The sequence below is a fragment of the Gossypium raimondii genome, chromosome 7 (assembly GCF_025698545.1).
Source record: "Gossypium raimondii isolate GPD5lz chromosome 7, ASM2569854v1, whole genome shotgun sequence".
Taxonomy (NCBI): Eukaryota; Viridiplantae; Streptophyta; class Magnoliopsida; order Malvales; family Malvaceae; genus Gossypium; species Gossypium raimondii.
The window spans coordinates 36,270,523-36,294,147 of record NC_068571.1 but is presented as its reverse complement, the minus strand read 5'-3'; the positions used below and the strand labels follow the sequence as shown (position 1 = coordinate 36,294,147).

The 23,625-nt window shown below is 32.5% G+C and overlaps 1 protein-coding gene and 1 long non-coding RNA gene across 2 annotated transcripts; both read right to left on the bottom strand.

Moving 5' to 3' along the window:
* Positions 1-1,874: 1,874 nt before the first annotated feature.
* Positions 1,875-12,560, bottom strand: LOC105793794 (dihydropyrimidinase). The gene is made up of 13 exons (XM_012622643.2): positions 12,394-12,560; positions 11,896-12,063; positions 11,528-11,579; positions 10,542-10,811; positions 10,184-10,395; positions 9,357-9,477; positions 4,795-4,882; positions 4,629-4,707; positions 4,279-4,366; positions 4,155-4,195; positions 4,000-4,052; positions 3,679-3,835; positions 1,875-2,285 (listed from the first exon to the last, which is right to left on the bottom strand). Exons 1-13 carry the CDS (start codon positions 12,469-12,471, stop codon positions 2,094-2,096), a joined length of 1,599 nt encoding a protein of 532 aa, XP_012478097.1. The 5' UTR covers positions 12,472-12,560; the 3' UTR covers positions 1,875-2,093.
* A 5,480-nt stretch (positions 12,561-18,040) lies between these two features.
* LOC105793803 (uncharacterized) lies at positions 18,041-18,897 on the bottom strand. Its single transcript, XR_001133581.2, has 3 exons — positions 18,828-18,897; positions 18,366-18,733; positions 18,041-18,256 (listed from the first exon to the last, which is right to left on the bottom strand). It is a non-coding gene; the product is annotated as an uncharacterized LOC105793803 (long non-coding RNA).
* Positions 18,898-23,625: the final 4,728 nt, after the last annotated feature.

Here is a 23,625-nt window from a genome sequence, read left to right as displayed (position 1 = left end):
TATAAGAAAGATTCTTTTGTCCATTGGCATGACGTGGTAAGATAAATATTCAATCTCGTCAAATGCGTAAAGGATATCCATGAGCATAAAAAAACGTATTCTTGTGATCTAATTTGTTATGAATTCAATTAATACAAGGTAGTTATCGCACTTAAGGAGTGTTCCCACCTAACGCCTAGGCTTGATAACAGGAGTGGTCAACTAAGGTATTATATCAAGTGGAGTCAAAGAGGGAGTCAATACCTTTTGCCCTACTAACACGTGTCGAGTAGTGGAGGGATATAACAAGCATACAATTAATTATCTTTTTTGAGATTTTTATTGAATATATAGTATTAGATTTAAATTTGAAAGGGTATGCTTGTGCGTTATTTTAATATCTATTATATGAGATATATATAAATTAAATTTTACAAACAACTTATATTAATTATTCAAAATGTATTTAAATTTATATTTTGTACATCATAATATTGTCAATTTTAAATATCATTTAAATGAACTTATTTTTTTTATTTTTCAACATTGTTTAAAATAAACAATTTAACTTTTCATAGTATTATTTATGGCATTACTACCAAGGTAATCAATTTCGTTTCAATACCACCCATTAGCTGCCAAAATACTCCGTTCCGGTAGTAAATTGAAATAATAAACTCTAGGTTCTGTTTTGGTACAAATTTCAACCAATACCAACCACAGCATTAATTTCGCCCATACCAATTGGAATGTGTACCAGTTGGTAGGGGTGTTCATTCGGTTAACCGACCCGAAATTATTATAACCGAATTAACCGACCTTCCAAAAATTTTAACCGTTAACCGAATCGATTTTTTTTAAAAAAAATTAACCGAACCAAAATTTTTTCGGTTAATAAGGTCGGTTAACCGAATTAACCGAAAATTATGTATTTTTTATTTTTGGTTAAAAATTACCCGAATTACCCGAATTAACCGAATTATCGAAAAATACCCGAATTACCTGAATTTTTTTATTTTTTATTTTTAAAATTTAAAAAATTTATAAATTATTAAAGTAAATTGGGTTTTAGACTTTAGTAAATTGGGTTGTCTTTTAGTTTTAGTTTTATTGGATTGGGTAATTGGGTAAACTTTAGTTTTAGTTTTATTGGGTTGGGTAATTGGGTTGGGTAATTGAGTTTGGGCTGGGTTGGATAATTTTATTTATTAATTTTTTCGGTTAACCGAAAATTTTTGGTTAACCGACCGGTTTCGAACCGAATTAACCGTTAACCGAAAATCGGTCGGTTAACCGAATTTTTTCGGTTTTACCCGAATTATGCACACCCCTACCAGTTGGTGCAAAAAATTGATTTTTAAAATATAGTTTTTAATTTAAATTTAATTTTTTATTACTTATTTTGAATTTGTTGAATAATAAATTATTATATGCATAGTATGATATAATCTTATTATTTAATTTATAAATTTTTTTTGCTTGTCCATTTTGTGTTTGTTTAATGATGAATTGTATTTGTGAAACTTATTAAATAAATATTTTTTATAATTGATGAGGATTTTATATTTGAGACTTATTTAGGGTGGGTTTGGATGGGCGATTGGGTGCGGTGCGGTGCATTTAGCTTACTTTTTGTCTCACGCTACAGTATCGCTACAGTATCTAATCTCACCGCCACCGCTATATTTACACTAACCGCAGGTAAACGCACCGCCCATCCAAACTCACCCTTAATCTCATTTGCTATTTATAATTACTTTTTTATACATATTCAAATCTTTTTTAAAAATAGCGATAAATACTTGAAATGATTGCTGAACTAGGGCCGTGATGCCCTAGTAAACCAGCCATTCTCCAAACCTTTAAACATTATGCTATAAGGTTAGACTCGGTGATGAAGTAGAGAAGGCTTTAATATATAAGTTTGATTAGTATGTAAATGGTCTTGGTGCATTTTTTTTTCCCATGCAGATTTTCCTTTTCTAGAGTGGCATGGAAAGCATAAATCAAGCACATCTTACAGGATCTTATTGATTTTCTTTGTTCAAACTAAGGATGAGTAAATTTTCACCTAAGTTCATTTACAAATACCCTAAAATACTTGTACCTGCCATTTAAGATGCCGTAAAGTAGCGCTTCACTGGAGCTTGTAGAGAAGATAAGTACTTAGCGTCAGCCTTGTCAATTCCATTGAAAAGATAGCTGAAGGGAGGCATTTCAATATACTTTCCAGAACCAGGGACAACTTTTAGCTCGTTATCTTGCCAAACAACTCTTCCTCCAACTATTGTCACTTCAACCTTTCCCTGAGAAACAATATCAAAATCATTCAATACCTAACATGGCTGACAAGGTTAAAAATGCACACATGAATGCGTGCTCGAAGGCATGTGAGTAGGATCCAGGAATTTAGTTAATCCGAAAGTTTTAAATATGAAGAAATGGGAAATTTTGATGGGGACTAAAGCAATCAGATAAGACCACCAACATTGCTAAGAGAGAGAGAAAGAATCTATCTTAGTTCTTAAGTAAAAATCCTGGGTGGCATGTGGAACCCTCTTTCAACTTGCAACAACTAAAAAGTTGCAGTTGGTTGTATCATTCTGCTAAGCCTATGTTTTCAACCAAGATGACAACACAATCTTAATTTGATGGTTATTATCTGATGCTGAACCAATTTAGGACCTGACCTAGGTAGAATATTTTATCAATTAAGCATATATTTCTTTGGTTCCATTTTGGAGACAATCTTTCACTTGATTAGCAGGACATTTAGCCATGTAAGAGCCTTAATTTTGGAGATTGTGCAATGTGTACGAGTCTCTGAAACTTTAAGGTAAGCTTGGATCTCTTACTACGTTTTATTAAGCTTTTATTAGATCACGAATTCTTTAACTTCATTAGCTTATTAATCTTAATTTAAGTCTCCTATATTTCATATTTTCAGTCCCAGGTCCTCATAAAACTATAATTACTAGAGCTCTATTTATGAGCACTAAAATTATTTCAATTAATGAAGAGAACTTGAAACAGAGTTTCCAGTAATCATGCTTTCTTTAGCATTGTACTATGCCCTACCCATTTGATAGGTACTGCTCCTATATGTTCTTTCCTAAATTTTCATTTTACTAAACACCAACTATTCCAGATGGAAAATAGGCCATAAATAATTCCCTTTGAACCATGGAAAATTCAACTACCAAATCCCTGGCATAACCGATATAATGCGCCCCAAAATTAGCATTCAAAATATGAGTAGTGTCCACAGTACCCTACATAAGTTGCTGATTTAGAATTCATTACTTCCCCTTTTAAGTTGCCCTGCATCATAAGAACTATATGCACTTTTACAAACTTTGAATGAACATCTACTTTAAGTTTTTAAAACCTGAAAATACCATAAATTACTTTTCTTTTCTTTTTTTTAAAAAACAACGAACTAGAGAAGACCAGGGACACTAGTTATTGAAAGAATAGAATTTGCTTGGAGAATTTAAAGATTAGGTTCAAAAGGGAGCTAAAACACCAAGGACAGGAAGCATAAATTAATTACCACCACATGAATTTACCAGCTTTGGCTTTAGACATGCAAGAATAAATTCCATGGAACCAGCCTAAACTCCTCTAGCATTTATATGGGAAACAAAAAAATGTGTTATTAGCCTAAGCATATGGAACAAATAGAAAGATTGACATTACCTTTCCTTTCCTACCATCATAGACATTTGTGTCAGTTCTAGAGTGGTGCATGCTCGCACTTATTTCAAAGCTAGAGTTGGGATTAAATATAATAATATCTGCATCTGATCCAACAAGAATTGCTCCTTTTCTTGGATAAATATTGAAGATTCTGGCACTGGAAAATCTTGTCGATTATAATTGGTTTTATATGCTTCAATACAAGCAGCTAAAAGCAGAAACTAAATTCTTGAAAACAGAATTAGCACGTCCTTTCAAAGGCTGTAAATTTGAAAACAGAAAAATGTTACTATAAACAAAACTGTCCCAATGAAATCATACCATTCAGTGCTTGTAATCCGGACAAAATCAGTGACGGAAATTTGGCCAGATTCCTGAAAATGCAGTCATATTAGAGGAAAGATCAGTCATATCTAGATCCGATGATTTGATTTTACCTTTAAAAGAGAATGAGTTAAAAGTCTAGTAAAACTTACCACCATTGTATCCCAAACTAGGTGCATCCTCTCCTCAATCCCTGATTTTCAATAGTATCAGAACGAGACATGGGTTAAACAGCATCAATAAAAGAATGGAAATTCAAAAATGTCAGGGTATTACCATTGACACCATTGGGAATTTTCCGGAAATCATCAATGCCAAAAGCTTTTTGAGTAGAATTAAAAGTACAATGATCAGTTCCTACCAGCTGCAATTTGTGAAGAAAACCTTCAGAAATTAAAACTTTTTAATGCAGCTATTATGTCTCCTTAAGTAGGAAAAAGTAATTTAAATGTCATCTCATGAAACTTATAGTAGCTTAATAAATACTATAGCTCATATCAGCAGACCCTGCAAACCTTTTATTTGAAGGTCAAAGAACCTAGAATCCAGGAGTTTATAAGATCCCTAATGTCCCTGAACTCTGATATTTATGTTTTAACTACGTAAATCAATGATGAAGCATAAACCTGCAGAACTCCAGTTGAAAGGGCAGCTTGCAGAGCCTTGTCATGTCCTGATTCCCTTATAGGAGGACTCATGACATACCTGAAATGTATAGAGTATAACATCTCAATATACTTGTAATAATTGATAGAATGTGATAGAAGAGAAATGGTGATGGAAGATTCTTGCTTTGCTGCAGTGACGAAGTCGGGATCCCAAAGCCCAGAATCATTGAGGACCAATCCAGAAACCACGGGCTCTCCAATAACCTTCTGCCCTGTAACAGAAACTAAGTTATAAACCATTCCCAGTCCAGAAATATACCTCCCACAAAGGTTATTACCCAGCTATGATCCCTCAAAGATATGACCACTAACTCTAAAGGGGTCAACTGAAACGGTCCTGTTCACTTTCCAAAAAAGGGGCCACTCTCAAAACTTGGGAAAAAATCCCTGAATGAAAACCATTGATCTATATATAAATTTCCACAGCAAATGGAGTGACTTCAAGAAATTTCAATCAGGACATATAGGATATAATACATTTTGACTTTCATCTAGATAACAATATTCAGACAAATTATGAAGAGCACAAAGTGGTTCCAAGAGTCACTAGGGAAGATATCAGTGTTGAAAAAAAAATGGACAGTTTATTAACCGGAACATCAGAAGGAATTATAAGTAGCAGTGAAACACTCTCAGTCCATTTTGTGGTACTAAACAGTGCGCAAAAGCTAAATAAATTGCAATACTTAGAGAAGCCCTAGATTCCAGAAGAACTAGAACATGTAGCAACATTCTGACCATGGATCCTTCTATTTCGTGCTTTCAGTAACTAGCCTATTTGGAGTTGAAAAACAGTTAAAGCCTGTCATAAAAGGGTTATGATCTCCTATGACCAACCTCAATTATTGAATATTAGTATACAGCCCAATAAATAATTATTAGATGTCAATCTCCATGAATTCATGTGCCACAAAATAGCATGTCAACTAAATAAATAAAAAAATGATACCTATGAACAGATAAAAGTTTTCATCATACTTATACAGGGAAAAACTACTACTAGAAGGATGTTCAGTCTCCAAAATACCACTATTTGAGCATGATAAGAATTTTTACACCAACCTAAAGTATAAGAAATAGTTCTATCTGCTTAATTAAGCGGAATTTGGCTAATGAGTGAATAATTTCCTTTCTGCACCTTTCTTCTTGTTTTTGTCAAACCCTAATTCATTTAGCCACATCACTTAAAAATATAAGTAGTGTCTATCAAGAGGCAATCGCCCCAAATTTAAATGCAACATGCTCGACAGTCGGTTGATCATCATGTTTGATAAGATCTAGGAGATCCTAGATCACTGTCTAAAGAATAATCCAAATCCCAATGAAAAAGTCAATCAAAAATTAACAAGTCATGCAATGAAGATTTAGGCACAATGTTATGTTCCCTAGACAAGGATCAAGTCACAAACGGTGCATAATTGTGTCACGCTAGAATGATGGATTAATTCCCTTATTTTGAATATTCTTTAACAGACTATTCTGTAAGAAGATTCAACTCGTCAAAGGGAGTTGACACCTCAGACCTCATTAGAGAGAGCTCCAATCTCGTAGGTTTAAGGATAAATTTTGCTAGTTTTATGTTAGAAAAAATGTGTATAGTTGAAAACATATAGTAGATTTTTTTGAGATTTTATTGTGTTCTCTTTCCTTTTTTGTTAAGTTGTAGCATGTATAAATATGTATATCAAGGTAGAACTAAAAAACATCTTTTCACTCAAATCCATCTATTCTCTTTCGTCTTTCTACAAAATTTTGATTTCAAGGAATTCATGGTATTAGAACTTTTTGGCTTGAATTTTTGTGTTTCATGCTTCATCACTTAAATTGCAAAACGATTGGGTATTTTCGTGGGTCGCTTTTAAGGTGATTGTTAGTGTGCACGTAGGCACAAGGAGGAGCGCCACCACATCTTCAGCCGATCTGCACTTTTCAGCGACCAAAAAGCCACCGCATGAAGCTCACACACCGTCCAAACAATTATACCCCACATAACAGGAAAGAGACCGGTTATACATGTCATGCACCACCTCCTTTCATCATTTGATCCTTCCCTACATAACCTTCATCTACCAAGTCGTTTCCACAAAGGTAAACGTCAGTGCATCCGTCCTAACTCTACTTATCCTATTACCGATTCTGTTTCCTATAATCCCTTATCCTCATCCTGTAGATATTTTATTGCCTCTTTAAACTTTGTTTCAGATTCTTAAAGAAGCCTTATCTAATTCTGGATGGTGTGATGCTATGTTTGAGGTAAAAGCTTTCAATGACAACCATACATGGGAGCTAGTCAGTTAGTCTAAAGGCAAGAAAGCACTAAGATGCAAATGGACTTTTACCGTCAAAGTTTATCCAGATAGCTTTATGGTTAGACTTAAAGCCAAACTTGTAGTGAAAGGATCTGCTCAGACTTATGGATTAGATTATTCAGCTATGAAGCATGGATACAAACACTTATATGGGTATGACACATTATGGACACAAGGACCCGATAATTTTTAAGAAATAAAGGACACAAACACGGCAAGACACATGAAAAAAAAAATAATTTATATATTTTTATATGTATTAATATTTAATATAAATATAAAATATTAATACTTTTACAACTATATTATAAAAATATATTTTATTATTAAACAAAATTTCATAATTAAATTCAATTTTAAATTCAGTTTATATCACTAAATTTAAATATAATCAAAGTCTGTTAAAATTTTATCATTCTTAAATATAAGAAAAAGATAAAACATTATTTATTACTTTTTTGGCATAGTAACATTATTAATTGTTGAACTGATAAAAGCAAATATTCAGAAAATAGCATAGGAAAATCTCAAAAAATGGGTCAACTTTATTGCTTGATTTTTATTTTATTTACACTTAAAAAAGTTGTTCTTTATATACAAAAAATAAAAGTTGTTCTCTTTCTCTTCTTTTCGTTTCTTTGTTAAAATACCTACTCTTTTCCCTTCTTCAACCCAAAATCAGGAAAGGTAATGCAACACCGCTATCACAGCCAATGGCTGCTTTGGCTGTCATCTGCGGTCTCAAAAAGATTATAAAATCACATGTCCATGCATGTCTTGACCATATCTAACTATATCCTTCTTCTTTTTTTGGCATTATTCCTCTTATCGTGTATGCCGATGATATTGTCATTACAGGAGATCACACTAAAGAAATCTTTGTGTGGATTAAAGCAAAGTCCTTGCATACTAGATTTCAAAAACGAAAGACTTAGGTTAATTGAAATACTTTGTGGGGTAGAAGTAACAAAAAGCAAAAAAGGAATTTTTCTGTCTCGAAGAAAGCATGTTTTTCATTTGCTTATAGAAACTGAGAAGTTGATAGCAAAACCTTAGTACTCCACAGATTCCTATTGAGCATCTTACAAAAGATGAAGATCCCTTTGATGATCTCGAGAGATATAAGATGATTGGGAAACTAAACTATCTTACTGTGACTGGTCCAAACATTATATTTGCAGTGAGTATTGTCAGCTTATTCATGTCTGCACTTATAGTTAGACATCGGGTTATTGTTGAACAAATTCTATGTTACTTAAAAGGAGCTTTAGGATTGGGAATATCATACAACAAACAATCATAGGAATAGTCGTTCCAATCTCGAGAGATATAAGATGATAGTTGGGAAATTAAACTATCTTACAGGACTGGTCCAAACATTATATTTGATGAGTATTGTCAGCTTATTCACGTCTGCACCTACAGTTAAACATTGGGTTATTGCTGAACAAATTCTATGTTACTTAAAAAGAGCTTTAGGATTGGGAATATCATACAAAAATCATAGAAATACTCATTCCACCTACAGTTAAACATTGGGCGATTGTTGAATAGATTCTATGTTACCCAAAAGGAGCTTTAGGGCTGGGAATATCATACAACAATCATATGACTAATCGCATTGAGTGTTTTGTAGATGCTATAGAGTTGGATCTAAGATTGATAGGACTACTACCGATTATTGTGTCTTTGTTGGTAGAAGCTTAGTATCATGGAGAAGTAAAAAGCAAAATGTTGTATCTCGATCCAATGCAGAACTAATGCACAGTCTACTTGTGAGATCATATGGATATATAATATTCTAACTGAGATTGGGTTAGAACATGTCACCAACAAAACTCTAGTGTGATAATCAAATTGCTTTTCATATCACTTCAAATCCAGTTTATCATGAAAGAATCAAACATATAGAAGTTGACTGTCACTTCATCTGTGAGAAGATTCTAGGTAACTTAGTCCCTACTAACTATGTGAAGACATGAGAAAAACTTGCCGATTTTTTCACGAAGGCATTAAATGGGAGTCAGGTTGACTATCTATGTAACAAGTTGGGCATGATTAATATCAATGCTTGAGGGAGAGTGTTAGCTATCCATAGCTAGTATTAGATGTAAATTATACACAGATGCTAGACATAATCTTAAGGGGTTTTTTGGAATCATTAGGAGTAATTGTGTTATATTTTTCCATGTATACAAATCCTAAACTTGTATAAATACCTTAATGACAGCAAACCTGAAAGTGATATCAAGCAATAACATAACGCATGCATGGTTCGTGCACAAACCTTGCCAAACAAATTGCTCACCATATAGGTAATATAAAAGGAGTATTCACAAAAATGAAAATAAATTAAGATATCAGATAACTTCAAAACCTGATTTTCTAGCTCTAGCTATTTCTTCCATGGCATCAATGCTCATCACATGGACAACATATAGAGGCGTATTCACAAACTTTGCCAAACGAATTGCTCGTGCAGTTGCCTCACCTTCTAGCTGCATGGAAATTAAATTGAAAGCTAAGCCATGACTAGAAAATATGCTTGACTATACCCCCAAAAAAACTCTTGATAAGAACATGAAGACAAAATATCTACAGTAATTGCTTTGCTGATTATAAACAGATAGCTTGATGCAATCTACTAAATAGTTAATATTGAGTCATAATTTATCCTTTCTCAGACATTTAAGCTCCCTTTTTGAAGGGAATAGGGAGCATCGAGTAGAAAAGTACTACTACTACTACTACTTCACAGATACAAATATCTTTAACTGCAACCTAGGAGATTGATTCCAATTAGTACATGTCTAAATTAAAGGATAAATGAGAGAAATATAATGAAAACATTTGATCTCAAACTAGCATATCATTTGATATTCTACCCTTGGACATCCAAGTCTCTGTTAATCTTTGCTTTAGCGAACAAGATTGGAAAAACAGAAACCTTCCCTATCTATAATTGGAAATTGTACTGAGATTCAAAAAACAGAGTAAAGTAACTGACACAAGAATTACGCATACAAGCAGATACATTGAATGATTAAAAGAGATCAATCAATCACATTGAATAAACAAATAGAATAAGTAAAAGAAACACTATGACTGGTAACATAGAATACAAAACCAAGAGCAACCATTATTAGCAGAAAATAGTAAAAATTACAAATTATACCAAATTAGGAAGCACATTTGAAAACTTACCACAGGAGGTCTAGAAAGAGCATGCCCTTCTGGACCAGTAATACCAAGATCAATCATTCTTTTCTGTCCTTCAAACACAGCATCTCCATTTTCAGCATGGACCATAGCCAGGGCACCGAGAGACTTACATCTCTCTAATCCTTGCAGTAGAAGCTCATCACTGATCATAAGAGACCCCTTGTATGCCATGAAAAATTTAAAAGAGTTAATACCTACAAATTTGTAAAGTTGCATTAGTATTAGATTTCATTCAAGTATATAATTCAAATTTGGTAATAAATACAAATTAAAAAGTCTGGAATGTAAAAGAAGCTTGCACCACAGGTATTACAACAAACTCAAAGATAAAGAGGCTTACCTTTCTCCTTAACCATTATTTCCATTTCCCTTGAAACTGATTCATCCCATTTTGTGATTGCCATATGGAAACCATAATTCATACAAGACTTCTTTGCTTTCTTTTTATAGGCTTCAAATCCTGCTACCAAGCTACCATTAACAGGTATAACAAAGTCAATATGCATTGTTGTTCCACCTGCTAATGCTGCTGCCTGACCGCTAAAGAAGTCATCAATAGTCTCAGTACCCATGAACTCCATAGCCAGGTGTGTGTGAGGATCAATTCCTCCTGTCAAAGTTAAAAGAGCAAGTGAATTGATAGAACAAATAAGCCATATTTAGCTAATATGGTTTTTAGAGAAAATGGAAACAACTTGAAAATGTTATTGATGTGGTTATAATTAAACAACAAAATGCAATTATGTATATCAGTGTGAAATTATAAATTCATATAGATATTATGTCAGAAATAAAGGAATACATAGGCAGAAACAACAAATGTAATACAAGGCCAGAATTCAAAATATAAGCTGGCAAAGATCTATTCCACCAAAAGGAGCCATGTAATGAATAAGAAGACTTATATGCTAAACTGTTAATTGCTATATATATATATATATATATATATATATATATGAGAGTCTTCACATAAATAGGCCCAAATCCTCCATAAGTATAACTCTAAAATTAACACCTCTAGCCATTTATGAAATTATTCAAATTATAGATTCATGTTTTATAGATTTAATAGAATCTTTTTTTAAGAAATATGAATGAAATAGCTAGACAAGAGCAGGAATAGGCTGTACCTTGCATATGGATCCCAGAAAATTCAATTCACTATAATAAATTAATGGCATAAATGTAAAAGGACTGATGATACATAATTATTCTTTTCAAGTTATCCTCTTAAAACTGTTAAGAGCATGTTTCTAGCTAATTGCTTCAGCTATATTCATGGTTAAAATTCCATTCTACCATATGCTCATAGTAAGAGAAAGCAACCTGGCATGACATATTTTCCAGTGGCATCAAGCAAGGTGACATCCTCATCAACCTGATAAAACAGTTCAGCATATTTATAGGATCATATAAAACAAACATTAAATTAAAATCATAAAATTTAAAATCAAGAGCAAACAACAGCATAAGAGATGATTGTCACATATTTATACAACAAAAACGCAGGGTTCAATTTGACAAAATACCCAACGGTTTAGGAATCACTTAGAAGATGTTACAACTTAAAACAACAAAAATCACAAACAATGAGTTTCCCTTGTAAAGACTTCAAAAGAGAAGGTTCAATTAATAATGACACGACCAACCTCATTATTGGGTATATCACAAATCTGAGTTTGGTATCAACTTACCTTTATATTAGGCTTAACAGCAACAATAATGCCATCTTCAACATAAACATCAGCTACCTCCTGCTGGTGAGCATTCAACACAGTTCCTCCCTTAATCAACAGCTTTGATGACGATGATGACGAAAACCCACACGTTGACTCAGGATATCCAACCCCAGCATCACAAAACTGCAACAAGTTCAACAAGAATACCGTCACTTTAATCAATTTTATCACATTTTAAACTTATTTTTCAGTTAAATACTAAGAAATCTAAAGTAGACCAATTAAAGGGTAAAGACTGTCCGCAAAACTTTAACCTGAATCAAAATTTCTTTCTTTTTTCAACATAATCCCAGATTCAATTATAAATTCTTGTTTGAAGATTTACATATCAGTTATTTCCTCAACGTGATCAGAAGAAATAAAAACGTTTTGAATTGTATAGCAACTCAAACACTTCAATCTCATTCATTTGGGACGGAAATTGTATGAAATGATGAGAAATTTTGGAAGTACCTGGTTGGATTGCGAGAGGCCAAGAGAGTCGTAGATTATAAGAAACGAGAGTAAAAGATAAGTTAAGAAATGAGCCATGGAAACGAAATCTATATGGAGCAAAGGCAAAGTTAAGTTCAGTTTGGAAGTTGTATATAAATATCATCGCTTGCTTGACTTTAAGCGGGTCGCATTCCGTTGATCGTCACTGTTTTCGTTTTTTCAAATCCACAATGATTTTGTTTGGTAAAGTACTAAAATTACAAAATGAGTGTTAAATTATCGAAAGTTTTCATTTAATTCATCCGATCATAAATGGTACTTGTATAGTAAGTACCAATTAAAAGTTCTATTTCGCCTTAGTATATTCTTTTTTTCATAAAGTAGCTTTAAATACCACGAATTTGGGAATCAAAATCTAAATAATTTTATTCTTCAATGTCCAACGCTAGTCGTCAAATTAATTTGGACCTAAAGTATATTTTTTTACTCAACGATTGGTACTAATTTACCATACTGATTATCGAATTGTAACTTGGAGCTCATTAGTTAGATCTTATTTTTTTTTAAAAAGTTTAACAAACCAATTATTTAAATAAAATTCTAATAATTTAATGACTTAAGTGAACTTTTAAATAGTTTAGCGATCATTTTACAATATTTTAAATATTAATTATTATCTTTTTGACCTCGATCTGTAGTTTTTACTCAACCTAAAGTAGTGGTCATTAATGTTTCAAAAAATGAATTTGGTTAAGTTTTCTTCATGCCATGTTAGAGAATGAAAAAAATAGTCTGAGGTCAAAAAAGATAATAATTAATATTTTTAGGTTGATTGGGGGATATATAGGTAAGGATGGTGTTTTAGAGACTCATGAAAAGCCATGTTGAATCGTTGATAGCTCCACAACTTATTCCTAATTCGATGACACAATGATGGGAAATATGAAAATCTAAAAGTTCAGAATAAGGGTTATTAATGCCCATGGTTATGGGTAAAGATGGCGTCTAGTGCTCAAAAAATTTGACTAGGACTAAGGAACAATGTCAAACATATAATAAATAATTTATTATTACAAAATAAAACTAAGAAAAAGGAAAAGTTTGAATATTGTTTGTGGGTTTTTTAAATATTTTATTTATTAAATTATTGTTTTAATAAATAAATTTCAAGTTAAAAAAGTGTATCCAATCCTTTATAATTTTATATGTATTTTTATGAAATATTGTATACTTTTATTTGAGAAAATAAACTTTTGAATAATTTTAATTTTTAATTTTAAGAATCAAGATTAAAGTGATAAAATGTATAAAGTTGATAGTTAAATTTGTTGAGTTTTTAGAGTTAAGACCAAATCGGTAAAATCTAAAACATTGAAAAGATATATTTGTTATTATGCCAATGAAAAAATAGTAATGTCAAGACTTCATTAGTGATTTAACGAATGAATGATAAAAAGAAGTAAGAATGGAATATAGAAGTAATAGATAGTACATAGTTTCGTTCGTTAAATGATGTTATGGAATAGATCAATAATGTGTTAAATGACATTATTACCTTTAAATTAAATAATAATATTATTATTATTATATTATTAAATATTTATATAAATTAATATAATATAATTCATAAAAACAATAAAATTTTAATATTATAAATAAAAATATAATTTAGTAATATACATTATAATATATTTAATAGTATAATAGTATAATATATTATTTATAAAAATATGATTTATATAATAATAACTTTATGAATATTATATCAAAATAATATTTGAAGATAAATAGTTTAACAATTTATATTTAATTATAAAAGCATTGTTTAACAATAAATTTAGTTTTTCAATTTAAAATAAATCTAAAATAATATTTGAAATTATTTTATTATATCTAAATATTTAGAAATATTATTAAAAACTTACCAATAGAAGTCTCAAATTTTGAAAAAGAGAGAAAAAATTTAAGGGTTGTTTATTCTCTCTGCCACAATGGTAGTTTCTCTCTAAGTCGATCTGCTAGGGTAGCAGGTTTCGATTAGAACTCTTATTTTTCTAGGTTTTTTAGGGACTGGATATCCGACGTTTGGGTAGTACAACCTTGATTGATTGAGAAGTAGAAGCTTTATTTTGACTAACCGCCGAATCAGATTGATGGAGGACGGTTTAGCAAATCTGAAGATATAGGATGGGGAGGGGGAAAAAGGCGTAAAGGAAGAGGTGCAACAGGAATTCTACCTGGTGGGGTGTTTCTTGACAGCATTGCTAGTAAATTTTCAGGCCATGAAGGATATGTTGGCTAATGTTTAACATCTGATTGGAGGCATAGTTATCTCAGATTTGGGAGAGAAGAGATTTCTGTTTAAATTCTTTCATGAGGTGGACATTGAGAGAGTGATAAAGGGAGCATCATGGACTTTTAATGATCATCTGTTGGGTTTTTAAGGCTAGTGAAGAAAAGGACCCGATGGAGGTGCCATTGACTTATTCTTTTTTCTGGGTTCAAGTTCACGATTTGTTGCCGAGGATGAATTCGAAGGTAGTAGCCAAGCAATTTGGTGATTTTATTGTATCCTTTATTGAATATGATATGAAGTAAATAGGGAAGGGATATCAAAATTATATAAGAATACGAGCATTAGTGGATGTAAGTGTCTCCTTGAAAAAAATGAAGAAATTAATGACACCGAGTGGAAAATAGTTCTATGCTAAATTCCAATATGAGAGATTGACCTTATTTTGCTTCTTATGTAGTCGACTGGGCCATGAGGATAATTTTTGTCTGCTACTAATTAAAAGTAAAGGGCAGGAACTCAAATTAAGATAGGATATTTCCTTGAAGATGCAAGAAAGGAGATTAAATTTACCCATAAGTGTATAGCTAAGGAAGGATGTTGGGAGTAGATTGAGAGGAAGCAGGTTTGGCAGAATAGAGCAAAACGAAAGAAGAAGGAAGTGTGAACATGTGAACCCACAATTTGAGAGGGGACGGTACGTGAACCCAATCCTAGGTTTTAAATTAGAATGAAGAACAAAATGAGCTTTGGGGGTGAGAATCAGTATATAGAAGATCCAAAGGAGAGATTGAGAACGCAAGAGGAAGAGGATAGGATATTAGAGGAGATGGAAAGGAAGAAGAGATAGAGTGTTAATGGGACGTCCAGATTCGGAGGATAGGACAGATTCAATGGATTGCTTGAGGGGTCAAGGGCTAGTCAACCAAAAAAAGAGATCAGTAGTCGCTAAGAGGTCGACTGACCAACAACAATGAAAATCTTCTGTTAGAATGTCCGAGGATTAGGGGGTCCTCGGACTCGTAAGAGTTTTCAGCATGCGCTGAAAGCCAATCATCCCCACATAGTCTTCTTGATGGAGACCGAGCTAAATTGTAGAAGGATGGAGCGTGTTAAGCGAAGTTGTGATTATTGTAATGGGATTGATATACCGACAGAGGGTACCAGAGGCGGGTTGAGTTTAGGATGGATGGAAAGAAATAAAGTTAGTTTAAGAAGTTTTTCTAATGCTCATATTGATGTTGAGATGGATGACGAGTCAGTAGGAAGAAAATGAAAATTTACAAAATTTTTATGATTCTACCGATATTCGGCTTAAGAGACGACTTGGAACCTATTAAAGTCATTAGGGCAGGATTCGAGGCTCCCATGGATAGTGGGTGGGAATTTCAATAAAATTTTATATTCATTTGAGAAGAAAGGAGGAGTGGCAAGAGATGGGGAGCGAATGAGAGCCTTTTAGAGGAGCGTTGGATCAATGTCAATTAGAAGATGTAGGATTCGTTAGTCCTTGGTATACTTGGGAGAGGTAACTTTGAGAATAACAATATAAGGGAGAGGCTTGATCGCTTTGTGGCTAATATGGAATGGTGGGAGTTATTTCTTAAATATAGGGTCAAGTATTTGGGACATTCATTTTTGGATCATTTTCTTTTGCTATTGAAAACGGAGCTTGATGATCAGAGGTCCCAAGTAAAATATTTCTGATTTGAACAGTGGTGGTTATTAGAGGAATCATGCAAAAAAAATATACGAGGCTTATGGGAGGGAAATGATATGAATGTCTCAAAACGGCTTGAAACGTTAGGGAATGGCCTAATGCGGTGGGCAGGTAAGCTAAGAAGGAAAAAAATTGGAAAGATAATGGACTTGGAGGAAAGGTTGGATAAGCTCAATGAGGAGGAATGAACGAACACTATTCTTGGTGATCTAATTGAAACAAAGCTAAAATTCAACATGGAAATTGATAAGACGGAGTTATACTAGGAGCAAAGGGCAAAGGAAAATTGGCTAAAAAATGGAGACCAAAATACAATATTCTTACATAGGTTTACTTCACAGAGATGTAGAATAAACCATATCAAGGAACTTGAACAGGAGGATGGTTCGCTTGCGACAAATAAAAAGAAAATGGTCGAAATAGCGAAGAAGCACTTTTCTAATCTATTCACATCGGAAGGAATGGGAGAAATGATGGGTGGTCTTAAAGGCGTTGGGAAATGCATAACAGAAGCAATAAATAGGAAGTTAACGACGGAATACAAAATTGAGGAGGTCTTATCAACATTGAAAGAGATGGCCCCATAGAGGATGATGGATTCCTTACTCTATTTTTTCAAAAATTTTGGCATATTATTGGAAAAATGTGGAGGAATTCCGCCTCAACATCCTCAACAAAGAGAAGTCTATAGAAGGTATTAATTCTACTCTCATTGTGTTAATTTCAAAAATTTCTAGGCCAAATAATTTAAAAGACTTTAGACCTATTAGCCTTTGTTCAGTCTTTTATAAAATTATATCAAAGACGGTGGGTAATTGCTTTTAGAAAGTGTTTGATGATTGCACAGACAAAGCACAGAGTACTTTTGTACCAAGAAGAATGGTCACTGATAATGTACTCCTCGCTTATGAGATTTTACATATGTTAAAACAAAAGAGATTGAGGAAGAAATGCTCTTTTGCACTTAAGCTCGATATGAGCAAGGCATATGACCAGGTAGAATAGAGATTCACAGAAGAGATGATGGTGAGAATGAGTTTTGATGTGAAGTGGATTAATTTCATAATGAGGTGTATTAATATCGTTTCTCACTCAATTTGTTTAACTGGAGAAAGAGGTGAGAAGTTTAGGCTAAATAGAAGGATAAAATAAACCCTTTTAGCCCTTATCCATTTTTAATTTGTGGGGAGGGACTACCAGCGTTAATGAGAATGGCGAATAATGAAGGAAAAATAAAATGAGTGAAAGTAAGCAAAAGAAACCCGGAGATAACCCATCTTCTATTTGCGAATGATTGTATTTTGTTCGGAGAGGCTACGATGCGATACAGAAGAGGAGTTTCTAGGGCTTAAAGGACATGATGGCTAAACGTGTGAATAACTAGTGCGTTAAAACATTGTTGCAAGGTGGAAAAGAGGTATTTATTAAAAACGTGTTACAGTCAATCCCAACCTATGCTATGTCATGTTTCCTGTTACCTAATTCATTATGTAGAGAAATGGGGCAGATTATTAGTAAATTTTGGTGGCAAAAATAGAAAGGCAATAGGGGAATGCATTAGTGCAGTTGGAGTAAATTAAGCACGTTAAAGGAGGACAGTAGGATGGATTTCTGAAATTTGTCTGAATTGAATATGGCTTTTCTCGTAAAACGAAGCTGGCGTTTATTGGAGTATCTAGATTCATTATTAGCAAAGACTTTAAAGGCTAAATATTATCCAAGCACAGACTTCATGCAAGCAGAGTTAGGAAATTACCTTTCGTATACCTGGAGGAGTATTTAGGCAACGAGGAAAGTCTTGCAAGATGGAATGACTTGTAAAGTTGGTAATAGTGAAAGCATATCAATTTGGCATGATGCCTAGGTCCCTGGATTGGAAAAGCAAAGAATTTAGGAATCATTCAGGGATAATAATGTAATCAGAGTGGCAAATTTAATTTATTTGAATTCAAGTCAATAGAAGGACGAAATTATTACCAGACTATTCATTAATAATGAGGCAGAGGCAATCCTAGTCATCCATTTGGCAAAACACCCGCGTGAAGATAGAAGAGTTTGGAGTGGTGAACCAACCGGGGAATACACAATATAAAGTGGATACAAAAGTTTATTGAAGAAAAATACAAACCCAGAAATGACCAACAATGAAGATACAAGCAGAGCATATTATAACAATCTTTGGCATACAGATTTGCCAAAAAAGATTAAAATTACAAATTGGAGAATATACAACAATTATATCCCTACGTTTGGAATTCTATGCTTTAGAAGAGTCAGTAATTCGGCGTTGTGTCCGAGACGCAGGGAGGGAACAGAGGCTTTGGAACATGTGATTAGAGACTATTCTGCAATAAAGAAAATTTGGTCAGAACTAGGGTTTAGGATGCTGGGGGAAGCACTGAATGAGAATTTACAGACATAGATAAGGAATCAACTTACTAGAATGACAACCCAGCAAAAACAACTCCTTTTTGGTGCCATATGGGCGATTTGGATGGGATAAAACAGAGTTTTGCATGAAAAAATACAACAGTCAGCCATAGAAACAGTACGATTTATTAAAAAGTATATAAAAGAATGGTCATTAGTACAAAATAACATTCTAGGGTAGAAAAGTGACAGCGAATGCTAGAAACTATAGGACCATAGTATTACCAAAATAAAATTTGATAAGGCCTATAATAAATAAAGGAAAAGATCATGAACGAGCATAATTTGCAAAAACTCAAAAGGTGAAAATTTGGGCGTCAAAATGACAGTTAATGAACGAGTACCTACACCCTTCGCCGCAGAGGTGCTAGCCCTTTTGCAAGTAGTACAGGTGGGATTAGATCTAAGACTCCGACAAGTAGTCATCGAAGGAGATTCACTCAGTATTGTACGATGAGTTCAGGCATCAAAAGAGGATCAGTCAGTGTTGTGTTCATACATACAAGATATATAAATACTAAGCAGAATATTTAAAGAGTGTCAGTTTCAGAAAATCTCTAGATCTGGTAACGGAGTTGCACATGAACTTACAAGAGTAAAAATGGAGAGTCTAAGGAACACTGACCTAGAGAACTGATTATCGAGGAATGCACTATTGGCACTGGAGGAAGATGAGAGGAAACTGGCAACGCTTGAAAGAGAAGAAAGGCCTGAAAGGCATGGACACGAAAAAATGAAATGCCAAGGAGCAATCGAAGAAAATATTCACCGAAAGAGTGGTTGCTGAAGGGGTAATATGAAAAATAGGGCATGTGAAATGACAGAAGAGAGGAACTTGAAAGGGATACTGAAAAAGGAAGAGGTAGTCAATGTAAGAGTCTTGGGAATTGATAGTGGGTAATCAAGCATCTAGAAAATGGTAGAGGCTACCTCAGGTAAGATTTTGGGCATTGGGGGTAACGAAATGGGGCCTGGTGGGTTTAGCTGATTTTTAGTTATTGGGTCAGGTTAGGTGTAACAGCCCGTTTACAGTAAAATCAGAACAATAGTTTCTGGACCACAAATCTGAAGTCAAAAAAAATTGTTTTTATTATTATTTTATGTTCTAATATATGATGGAAATATAGTATAAAAATTTCGTTAAGAAATTTCACCGTTTACATACCTAATTTGATGAAAAGGACTAAATTGCATTAAGTGCAAAAGTTGAGTTCTAATAGCTAAAGGTATTAAATAGCTATAGAATTTTAAATTGGAGGTCCTTCTATAGTAAATAGACCATTAAAATGCTTAGTGGTTAAGCATGAATAGTCATCATTGGAAATTTCATGAAACATTAAGGTTAATTTTGGAAATTATCAATTAAAGTGATATTAAATAAAATAAAAAAAATCTATTATCATCATCTACCACCAAATAAAAAAAAAAAGAGAAAACCTAGCCATGGAAGCTTGAGATATTAGCAAAATTGTTTTTGCTTAATTAGGTATGTATTCTTGTCCCGTTTTTGATGATTTCTATGTTTCCAAGATCGTAGTAGCTTAATTTAGCTAGCTCGGGGATTAATTTGCAAAACTGATAAAGTAGTAGGGTTTTTTCCATTAATGATTATGCTTGAATTTTGAAGCTTTATGATAGAAAATGAAAGATTGTTATTAGATAAACAATTTTTGTAAAGAGAATTTTGATGAAATTATCAATTAGGGATTAAATTGAAAAAGATGATAAATTTATGGTAAAATTGTGAAATTGTGAATTATGTGGGCTGCTATTAATATGTATAAAAACTTACTAGGCTTGTGTAAGGATTAAATTGCATGTAAGTCATTTTTCGAGCCTATGGACTAAATTGTAATAAATTAAAAGTATAAGGGCAAAATAGTAATTTTTCCAAAAATGTGTGTTGGACTAAATTGAATATGAATTATATTGAATTGAGTTAAATTCATTCGTATAGATCCGGTTAGACCTAATACGGAGTTAGATCGAAGCAAAGGAAAAATATCGGATCAGTCGCCTTCGTATCTACATAAACTTGTCGAGGTAAGTTCGTGTAATTAAATTGTATATTAATATGTGTTAAATTGAATTATTATTTGTGAATTGTACAATGTTGAATTATTATTTGTGAATTGTACAATTTCCATGAATAAATACCGTTTGTATATTTGATGATTACCGAGTCCCGTGTGAACCTTATGAAATTCGTAGGATACAAATGACATGTCATTAGGGTTACCGATTTGGTTGGGGTCTTGCATGTGTTGCGGACACACCAGAGCTCGTATGAGCTTCCCGTTATACAACTCGCATGAGCTTCCCATTATTTAGCTCACATGAGCTTCCCGTTATTCAGCTCGGAGGAGCTTCCCGTTTACAGCTCGTATGAGCATACATGAATATGAATTGACGGATTACAGTTCAGTACACCTTGTGTGTATGACCCGTGTATCCAACGATATTCTAAATGGTTCAACGGGCACAGTTCTGTTATGAAATCATATGAGTTTGATATAAACTATTACCAGTATATAAATGAAATATGATTATTTGATGAATTCAACCATGTGTGTTGGATTTTATATGTGATTTTCATGGCTAATATGTTGGTGATCATGTGTTTAGGCTTTTGGCCAAATTGTTTGAGATATGCTATGTTTACTTTCCAATTACATGGATATATGGTAAGTTAAATTTTGTATTATACGAACTTACTAAGCTTAAATGCTTACCCTGTGTTATTTTCCATGTTTTATAGTAATTCGGAAGCTCATTTAGATCGGAAGCTCATTTTGGTTAGAAGCTGGCCGGTGCTATTTTACACTATCCATCGACTCTTTTGGTACTTTCAATAAATTAATTCCGGTTATAATGACATGTATAGGATATTTTAGCCAATGTTGATATATGAATGTTTTGTTGAGACAAACCATTTGAATGTCTTGTGTTTAATATATTTTGATGTGTTTTGTAACATATTTAATGTGTGTTTGATATGAACATTATATGATGTGAAATGTTTGAAATTTTTGTCTATTTATTTTGTAAACTCCAATAATGCTCCGTAACCTTATTCTGGCGACGGATTTAGGTTAAGGGTGTTACATTAGGAATGATTTTTCTTAGGAATAGTAGATCAAATTTTTGTAGGCTTAGTTTATTTCTTTTCTTTGTACAAAACTTCTAACCAGGACCATTTTTTAATACAAAGTCTTAGATTCTATTTCATCCACAAATTTCTAACCAGGACCATTTTTTAATTGTCACTGTCAATCATTGTCAGGGCTTCATGCAATTTCATCCACAAATTTCTCATAACCTCCTCTTTCCTATTTTCTATGTTGTACGAAATTTATCTTGATTTGGTTTTAAATGATGGGGTAAAATTGAAAAGGAATTATATGTTATTTGTTATTGAATGGAATAATATGAATATCAACTAAAGAATTCGTTGAGTCAAATTACAGAATAATTATTCCCTTAGGATGAATTGACTACTCATACCAACCAAAAGTACTGTAAATTTCAATGACATTAATCACTAAAACTTAAGTGGCCAATACAGATACACACTAATAATTGGATTAATAGTTATTTTAGAAAAAAATCATTAATTTTTATTATTTATTATTTTGCCAAAAGAAAATGGTTATGTTTAGGGGTGAGCATTCGATCGAATCGAATCGAAAATTTTTGAGTTAATCGAGTTTTCGAATCTCATTTTATCATCCTAACTTTATTTGAAGTTTTCTTGAATCGAGTCGAGTGAGATGGAATTCAAATCGAATCGAATATATTTGTTCGAGTGAAATTTTAAAAAATAATTTTGGGTCCTTGTAACCATTGTCACCCATCGTAATAAAATTTATCCACCTTAATCAAATTTTTTATTAACTTTCATCACCTCATAATTTATTTATTAATTTTTTATATACTAGTTAGCTTCTTTGCTTACTTAGTTGTTTCAATTATCTTGATTCTTGTCACTATATATTTTGGAATTAAAAATATATTAAATATAAAATATGATTTTTAATAAAAATTATTTTAAAAATAAAATGTGAAATTGATACCAATATAAAATTTTAACACGAATATTTTATGTCATAATTAATAATTCAATTTTAATATAAATATTCAATATGACTAAACAATTCAATAATATAAATAATATAAAATGTGAAATTTAATTTAATAATATAAATAGTAGATATAAATAAAATTATTACTATTTATGTTTAGTGATTTTTTTGGGATAATTTTAATTTTTTATTTGAGAGCAAAGGGTGAGAAGTAAAAGTTTAGGGGAAAAATAAAAAATTTTGGAAAATAAAAGTTTGAGGGGAAGTAAATAGAAGCGTAAAATTTTGAAGGGAAAATATAAAAAAAAAATTGGAGGGGAGAGGGTTTGGGATAGATGGGAGGTGGGATGGGAAGGAAATAAAAGTTTTAAGGGAAAAGTGAGAGGGAGTAAAAATTTTGGAGGAAAATAAAATGTTTTGAGGGCTTTTGAGAGTAAAATTTTGAGAAAAAGTAAATGAGAGAGTAAAATTTTGATGAAAAATAGATTTTGGGTAGATTGGGGGGTTGGGAGGGAAGGAGAGGGGAGTAAAAGTTTTGGGAGAAAATGGGAAGGAGTAAAAATTTTGAAAGAAAAGTAAAAAGATTTGAGAGTTTGGGGTAAAATGATAAAATATTATAGTTTGATATTCGAATTATTCGAATTATTCGAGTTATTCGAATTCGAAAACTCAACTCGATTCGAACTCGAAATTCGAAAAAAAAATTCGAGTTGATTCGAATAACT